We start from the raw sequence: 9,493 nt of genomic DNA, 5'->3' as shown, positions 1-9,493 counted from the left end.
ATCATCTGTGAAAACTTGAAAACGAGTTTATTGTCTTCCGTTCGTTCTGTTCCCAACGGCTAGTGTATAAAATAAAATGAAACGTCACTCTTTAAATGGAGAGGACTGAATTGAATTAAATTGCATTCAGGCTGAACGTGAATTCGCGACCTTGTGTCGCCTCAGCCAATCGCATTGTGATCTGTTGTTACGGCCGGTGCTTCTGTTTACATCTTATCAATTGAACAGACAGTGTAATTTCGTCTCACAAACGCCGCGGTCGTCGGCGTATGCCAATTAGAAACACATAAATAGAATGCAAATATCGTGTAATGGTGCGAAGGCTCCGGTGCTTCGGTGCGAGGAGAGCTGACCTTACATCTGAGTAAAGAAATCGACCCACGCCGCCTAATAAAAAGACTCCTACGCGCCACCGCCAATGATACGAACTGCGTCGTCTAAACATTACAATGAGCGAAATTATAAGAAGTACTAGCACTCTGGTCTCGTTACTTACTGCTGTGCTCGTTTAATTATAAGTCAAAGTGTTAATTTGTTATTAAATTGTGTTTGAAAGTGTCTGTCCGTGGGTCGTGTCGTGCGCTGACCAAGCATCCGAATTCCGTAAACAATCAAGGCTATATCGAAACCTGCTGTTCTTCAACTGTGCAAACTGGTGCGTAAAATGTATATATTTTGTATTTTAATGTCAAAAGGTTTTATTTAGTATAAAACTCTTTAGAGTTGTTAATTATAGTCATTAGCATACTGGAAAGGATGTTAGTTTTATTTTGTTTTAGCTTTGTTCATTTTTATTATTTACAATCTCAATGAATGTAAGATGAAATCAAATAGGATTTTGTCTATTATTTTTCTAATATGTTTAAAGTAGAAATTTAACAAGAATATTAGGTTGATTACCTTTGATCTTGACCTATGTATTACTATTCACTATATTATTCACTTCATTTGTCCATAATACTTCTTTGAACGACCTCAGAAATGGTACTATACTTTTCATAAAAAAAATCTATGAAGAGGACTTACTCTTCATACAGCACTTCTACTTCTACAACTTTTACATTTTCTGGTAAAATCATAGTGAATTTAGTTCTTTAAATATTATTTAGATTCAACTCCTAAGCACAATACTTCGTAAATCACAATGCCAAAGTACCTACCTGTAAATATAATATACAATTAATTTTATCTTGATCAATAATACTCATAAATACATACATAATATCACACCCTTTTTTCCCTTAATGGCAGTGAGCAAATATCACCACTTCCTTACAAAAATCCTTTGCCTCATTCACATAAATATCCACAAAAATATGTGTATGATTAAAAATGTCTTAAAAACATTTTTATTTATAACTTAACTTATTTGGTAATAAATCAGGAAGCACAGTTATACAACACTAACCAGTTTGTTAATTAACAGAGTAACTTTCTAACTTGCAGTCAATTTAGGAAACTTACTTAAAGGTAGGTGCACTTATCTGTGTGCGGTCTACAATCAATTGATTGACTAATACTGGTGTTACTACTGATAAAACTTCTGATTTTGTATGGCTAAGATAACTTGTAATATTAAAATCAGATTTTCCTGGAAATTCTTCATGATAACTTGAATTTTTATTGTTTTCAGTTTTAAAACATACCTAAATTACTTAAGTACATAGTTTTAATAGTCTAAAGTCATAAATAATTTCTGGGTGTACGAAATTTTTAGAGTACCAATTTTTCCAATTCATTCTTCATTACTCCCAATAGACTTCTCTAGCTGTTACCAAGCTCACTAAAGTTAGTCATTATGCCTTGTTCCCACTGTATCTTTCAATTCAAGCATCTTTGAATTGTCCTTTTTAACTAGAAAATATAAGGTGGTCCTACCCCACTTGATGATTAAAATTACTTTCCCAATGTCTACCAAAAGAGTTTTATTGATTAGTCAAATAAAAACTTTTCAAACTCACTACTGTCAGTCACACAAAACAGTTACCGCATAGAGTTTCAAACCAATTATCTTCAAAGATGGCACACCTAGATACAGCCACAAATTAATCTATCAGCATCAATTTAAACATTTGCAACGAAGAGTTATCTGAGAACAGTATTTCGTTGTAAATTCGTTACGCAATAATGCATAACGTAGTATTCATTACATCAGCACTAAATTTAAGTGAAGTGCATTCAATTAGTGGTGTATAAAGTCATTAGTTAATCAGACTAGTCTTTCTTACGACTGAGAAAGAACAAACAAACAAAGCAGCTGAATGCCAGCATTTTGCATTGATAGATTGATTATCTGAGTTACAATATTATCCCTAGGTAAGACTGGTTGTCAGACTTTCAAGCTTCTGGCTACAGGTAACAACTGTTAAAGATCTTTGAAAATAACAACCAGGACCCATAATTTAACGTGCCTTCCGAAACACAGAAAATCGGAATGTATACTATGGTCACCCATTCACAGGACAACCTCGGCCAGTGTCGCTTTAACCGCAGAGATCGATCTGCGCGGTTATTGTTACTAAGCCCACAAGCTCCAAAGAATATAAAGTCATTAGTATGATGTCTTGTTACAGTCTTAATGTTACTGCATGATGCGTTCAAATAAACTATCTTGATTCATAATGATCTAAATTAATCTCTGCAACATTCCTTTGATATGAATTATTTATTAAATTAACTGAAATACTACTCCTAATTAACAGATTTTACTGTACATGCCTTGTTATTGTTTCTATTTAATTTTGAAATATGTCCGCTTTTTATTAATTTATGTTTGTACAGAAGCAATATTGTCGTGTCGTTCTTACGCTTTTTGCTATCTCAGATGACTAAGTCCGAGTAATATTATAATAAATGCGAAAGTTTGTAGGATGGATGGTTGTTAATTTTTGACGAAAATCTATTTAACAGATTTTGACGTTTTATGCACAGATAGTTCGTAACCTAAACTTAACTCATAGGATACTTTTTTAACACGGGAAATCTCACGTGGACGAAGTCGCTGGCGAAAGCTAGTATATACTTACGCTTTCCAAAATTGAGATATGTTCACTAGCCAATCATTTACTAAACTCGCTTAACTATTTGACCTAACAATTAAAAAATATGGTGTAAATACTTATTACATGATTCATATTTGATTCATCTCAATTAACAAATAAATTAGGATATTGTGTAACATGTTTCATTATCAGTAAGTTATAAAAACACTAGGCATACAGAGCAGTTTAAAAATAACAATTTAATTAGGTCACTTTGTCCCAATTACGATTAGGTACCTAATTTATTTTGACAATCTTACATCCTATTTCATTACCTCTAGTTAAGTATTGTTTTATATTTTGCCATTCTTTAATTGTAATTTTGCTGTTTTTCGTCTGTGAAGCTACACATTCGGTTCGGGGAAAAGCCAAATATCTGTAGAATAAACCCGATCGGCTCAAGCCGAAAAAGTTAGTCGAGTCGGTTTTGTTGTTCGATAAATATAACTGAATCGAATATGTATGCAGCAAGCCTTTTCTTAAATTGGCATATTGGTAATCCATGAACCCACCCCATAGTAATATCATAATAGTAATGAGAAAACAATAGTCCATGCATAATAATGTCTATTCATATGGGATCAGCATCAATTTCCTACAGGAAACTAGTTTTTCTATATACCTATCTAGTATCTACTTCAGAAGAAGTTAGAAGAACGATGGAATGTTAGAAGAAAACGCATTTTCAAGTACCAAAACTTTAAATTATTTATGGAAGCTTATTATCTTTTATCAACTGATAGAACCCAGTACCATATGGGCATGATATTTCCATTGTCAGATATCTTTAACACCATAAATCATCTATTGTAATCTCTGAATTCATATAGAATTGCATACCTGCGTGCTTGCTTTTGCACGCACACGACGTGCAAAAAGTCTGCCAAAAACTACTTATAAATGACCGTACACTTTTTGTATGCTACCGATTAGATCGGTCAAAGGATTAAGCGTTTTATCTGTTGTCCATTTTCCTTACGAATCTAACATTTAACAACGAAAATAATATTATTCTTGATTCTTAATCTTAGTTTCTATCCTTTCTCAATCACTACATATAAAAAAAGTCCCCTCGCCCTATCTTTCTACCTGTCTGTCCTCGATAAAATCAAATTTGACTGAACGGATTTTCACCAATAAAAATAGTGATTCCTGAGAAAGATTTTTAGTGACCGGCACGACGTCTGTACGGGCCGCTTATAATATACAAAACAAATGTAAATCTTTATACTTACAACAATTTTCCTTTGTTTCAGATGTCAATTCTCAATTACAACTTTTGATACTCCCATCATTACCCTTCCACAATGGCGTGATCGTAAGACCTCATTCACGAAGACATGTTCCACTCGTGTTGAACTAAACCTTCAAGATAAAGAAATCAACGGCACTGCTGTGCTACAAAGCGAGAATGGATGAGAGTGACGTCATCATATCATCCACGGAAATTATTAAAGGTAAGTTTTATTATCGTGCTTTTAATAGAGTCATAATGAAGAGAGTAACGGCATTTGAAACTGGAGAAGCACGTATTACTCCAGCGAGACTTTTCAAAGTATCGTATGTTTCTTTTAGAAGTTAAATGTGATGTGTTTTTAAAAGTATTGGAAAGAATTGTTTCGTTACTAATTGAAGATTCACTGTCGCTACTACCATTGCGTCGTAGGTCGTGGGTTCCATTTTCACACGGAACAATTATTATTTGTGCTATCCACAAATAGTTGTTTGGGATTAGGTTGTACTTTGTGTTTATTGTTTGTGTGTTTGTAAAAGTCCCCAAAAGAAAATGCGAGAGTTGTCTTTAAAAAAAGAAGCTGATATTAGGGTGTAAGCCAGCTAAACTTAAAATATTACCACATGACAGACCTAAGTTTCCTTCTCATAACACAATGCTGAAGTCTATCAAACCGGAATAATTGAAACGGTACAGACGGTACGAACGATTAGGCACTAATATCTCATATTAGAGCACAAAGGGATTCTAGTTACAGGAAATGATTTGCTGTGTTAGCGTAATATTCGGCGACAAAACACATAGTACATTGTAATATTACTTTTTCTAGACCTTACCTTGTGTTAAAGATTAAAGAAATAAAATTGCGTCCTCTGAAGCATTAAAGTTTAATGTGTGGGAAACACCCGCACTTGCGAGTTGGACTCCAGGCTTAACCCCTCCCTCGTTTGTAAAGAGACTCTTGCCCAACAGTGGGACAGTAGTGGGTAAACAAAAAAGTGTAGTGCTCAGCAGAAGCTTAAGTACTCATACAATAGCTCTGAAAAACGCAACTAAAATTGTAACTTTTCAATGGAGTAATCATAATAAAACATTGGGCCCTTATCATCAGCCTAGTCTTTCTTAGAACTATGTTGGAGTCGGCTTCCAGTCTTACAGGATGCAGCTAGATACCAGTATTTTACATGGAGCGACAGCCTATCGGACCTCCACAACCCAGTTACCTGGGTTCAGTATTGTACCGTAGCTGTAAATTTAGTAACAAAGTAATGCATATGGTATAAAAACCTGCATTGTACACATTGTACCGCGCAGTCTGTGTCATTGTTTACGGCGAAGCTTACATCACTTTATTGAGGCTGTAATGAGTTATTTGATTTTTATGACTCACTAGTCTTTGTACGTGAATTTTCCCGCGACAGTCTTTTCAGATGATTTAGTTATTACTTGAGTTGAAAAATAGGTACCTTAAGTTAATTTCTTGTCAAAATATAAAGCTTAGAAAGGACTTCTTTATAGCCAATTCAAACAAAGTTTGCTTCTTTTAAAGTAATGTTTAGATAGAAGAAAACAAGTTGCTTTTAACTAAACCCTTATAACCACGAATAAACAAACGGCAAATAAAAAAATCTCTCATATTTTGTAACAATGAATCGCACAAAAAACTGTTTAACAGTCACGTAATTCAAAGAAAATAATTTTCCTTAGCACCTAGCGAGTTCGTAAGCTTAAAGATTGAAGGTCATATTATTATCGTAAACTGTTCGACTCTACTATTTATGCATTTTGATGAGATCATATTCTAAGAAGGTGGTCTGTGTACTTGCAGTTTTATTTTTAAACGCAAAAAGTATGTAAATATCTTTGGCTAAAGACACGCACATTGCAATCGCTAGATCGAGCTGAACGAACAAATTTTTAAGATATTTGCCATAGAAAAGAAAAACACGGTAGAAGCAATATTCGTAAAACTAGAAATCTGAATTCATAGAATACTACGGGGACTTTACTCAATATTACGCTTATCATGAATCTAATAGAATGAACTTGTAAATGTGCGAAAATTGCTAGATAAAGAGAAAGTAAATAAAATAACACAACCATTGCTACAGCAATAAAACACATTATCCATTAAACTTAAAGAACGTACGAACCTTCTATAACTTAAAAAATCAAAGCAGCGATTTCAGTCTTATTGTACAAGCGTTTACAGTTATAAATAGCCTTCAAATAATTCAATTTGCTATAAACTCTGTAGGTACACTCGAAAATTAGGCCCGTCTGCCCGTCCTTTGTCCAAAACTGGCGCTCGAGATCCGCACCAAATCGCGATACAGAAAGTTAGCTAATTAAAACTGTTGTAGGCAGTAAAGAGTGTCCAAATTGGAACATTAAACAGAGGAAGTGTCGCCCAAGTTCGTCCCACTTGGCTTATTTAAATAATTGAATAATAATGTAAGTTTTCGCTACCAAATACAGCTGACTGACCATCTGGTTAAATAGTGCTGGTGACAATTTTGTTCGATTTGACGTAGATTTATTCATATCGCAGATAGTAGCTATTTTTGTGTTAAACAAACACATTATTTGGTAGAAATGTCACTCATTGTTCAGTCGTCACGATTGATCATGAACGCGAGGTGCTTTTTTCCTCACAACCTATATGAAAAACTACTCACAGCGAAATTTTCCCTTAGGCAATTTAGGCAAATGTTCTTCCGTTACAAACAGTTGCGCGTACTTAATCTATTGGTATAAATAAGTTTTACACTTAAAACACCAGAAAATAACAGGATCCTTTTGAAAAAACAAACATCAAATCCTTTTAAACTCACCAAAACCGATTTAACATATTCCATAATTTTTTTACGACGATTATCTCACATTCGTCCTTTCATTGAAACCGCAACAAGAATATTAAGTTATAAATAAAGTGCATGAAGTTTGCACACAATTTTACGAGTGGTAGGCGGGTACATGTCCGGAATGACATCAATATTTGAGGTCGTATTCTGACAGGCAAAAGCAATCCAAGTTCTGTAAGAAAGGGAGATTTTTATCGAGGTCGGGAAAAAATATATATACTTTAGTTTTTTGTCTAGAGATTCTCGGTGATTGCCCCGTGCCCCGGAGAGCACGTAAAGCCGACGGTCCTGCACCTGACCTCACCTCGCCGTGTTGGTTACCTTCCCCGGGCTATGATGGGCAGTGGACATATAAACTTGACTGCCTCCGTGGCGCAGTGGTTTAGGTCACCACGCCGATACCACTGCATCGGGAGGTCGTGGGTTCGATTCCCACACGGAGCAATTATTTGTGCGATCCACAAATAATTGTTTCGGGTCTGGTTGTGCTTTGTGTCCGTTGTTTGTATGTTTTAAAAGTCCCCGCGACACAAGAGCAATTCTTAGTGCGGGAGTTGTCTTTTTTTAAACAAAAAAAAAATAAACAAAAAAAAAAAAACTTGAACTACAGATAAACTCCTGCACAGTTAGCTGGTATCACTGGTTATCGTAGCCAAATACCATCCAAGAGGACCTTTAATATAGCTATCTCTTTCCAACCATGGAAATTGGATCGCTTAAGTTCGGCCCCACTCAAGATCCACGTCACTGACGTCACTATACATGTGACGCCACCCGGCACCGCGCGGTCTGACCTTCGCTAGATGATTGATCTGGTATTACGTACAGTTGCCTCGTGACTGGGCTTTACTACGACACGACTGATGCTTGTAAACAAACGGACCATTCGTCATTTTTAAATTACTATTGTTTTTGTTGCGAGTGTGTAACGTAATGTCCACTGGAAGTCTCAGAGCTATTTGCTAATAGGATAGTTAATAAGCAACCTTTGGCCCAGTTAGTTTCTATGGTGTGGACAACCATTAGCGGCAAAGTCTTATTTGAGCTAAATAACTATGTTTAGAAATACATTTCTTCACGCAATTGTCCAGCCCTCGTTCGGGAGGAGACCCTTGCCCAGCAGTGGGACAGCTATGGGTTAAAAAAATAACTACATGGAACTTCATACTTTTCCATTTCTTAAAGTAGTAATAGGTACTTCGAAGGCACTAAAGTACCAGAAATTATTGGGATTCCTTAGATCAAATCCTAGCATTCTACATAATTAGTAGGTAGAGTAATAAAGCAAGAAAAAGCTAAAACATCTTGCAATTACAGTCCTATATTCTAGCTACAGATATGTTTGTTATTGGGGAAAAGCGGAGACGGTATGTGCACCCAAGCAAAATCTCAATATTGAATTTGATCAAGACCTCGCGACGTCTGTTGACGACTGGTATATTCAAATCCGGAGCATATTTCATATAATATTGAAGGATGTATTTTACGCTGCATCGGGCGTCTCGTAATCAGCTTGAAATTGGTTGAACCCGTCGGATCAGCCCCGGTTTGAAAGGTCAATTTTATACTGTTGATTTACATTGTTCGATATTGCAATTCCGATTAAAATATACTTTGATTCATAAACTCTGTCTCTTGTAATCAGTGCTTTATGAACGATTAGAAACGTCGGCTATCGGTAATTTAACTGCAGTAACTTTTCTTGAAGGAACTTTTGAATTCTGGAGAACAACAACAGTAAACTGGTAAAAGGCTACATAGCCTTTTAACATTACATCATCAATCAATGATTTATACCAAGCATAAATATTGTTAAAACCATTTGGCGATTAAAAAGAGTGGCCTGCAGTTTCTTGCCAGCTCTTCTCATTGGCCCTACCTTCCGAACTGGGTTAAATTCACTCTCTGTATCATTGACTATCATAAGTGTCAGCATTTGACCTTAATAAATAAATGATTTGAAAAAAAAAACAGTTTACTGTTGTCGTTGCGTACATACGCATCTTGTAAAGTCGCTGTTAAGTCCGTGTCGAGAACTCCAAGGGTTTGACAACTCCTTTAGTTGTTCAATATCTTGATAAAGTTGTTGTCACGTGTGCAGTGCGTTCAACGCACCTAATATTACTTTGTAATTACAGCAAATGTGCTGCATACATTAAGATAATGGACGTCCGTTTGGACTGCATTTCCTTAATGTTGCAACCTGGCAACCAATTGGACATTTTCCATTTACTTTTCCACTCAATGTACTACTTCTCACACTTGAAATTTTCTTAAATGGTAGTCAATCGACATTGTATTAAGTAGCGCGATGTGCTACCACTATCGACAATCGGCTAGCTATCGAGAATTTT

The 9,493-nt window shown here is 35.5% G+C and overlaps 1 protein-coding gene across 1 annotated transcript in view; it reads left to right on the top strand.

The window, feature by feature from the left end:
* Window positions 1–28: 28 nt before the first annotated feature.
* Window positions 29–9,493, top strand: part of LOC142984031 (uncharacterized) — a 39,637-nt gene continuing 30,172 nt past the window's right edge. The window contains exons 1-2 of the mRNA XM_076131338.1: window positions 29–655; window positions 4,298–4,498. Of these exons, the coding sequence (XP_075987453.1) occupies window positions 4,453–4,498 (46 nt within the window). The 5' untranslated portion in view covers window positions 29–655; window positions 4,298–4,452. The remainder of the gene's footprint in view (window positions 656–4,297; window positions 4,499–9,493) is intronic.

The sequence above is a fragment of the Anticarsia gemmatalis genome, chromosome 25 (genome assembly GCF_050436995.1).
Source record: "Anticarsia gemmatalis isolate Benzon Research Colony breed Stoneville strain chromosome 25, ilAntGemm2 primary, whole genome shotgun sequence".
Lineage (NCBI taxonomy): Eukaryota > Metazoa > Arthropoda > Insecta > Lepidoptera > Erebidae > Anticarsia > Anticarsia gemmatalis.
The sequence above is the reverse complement of the archived record's forward strand: the minus strand, read 5'-3'. Positions and strand labels throughout refer to the sequence as shown.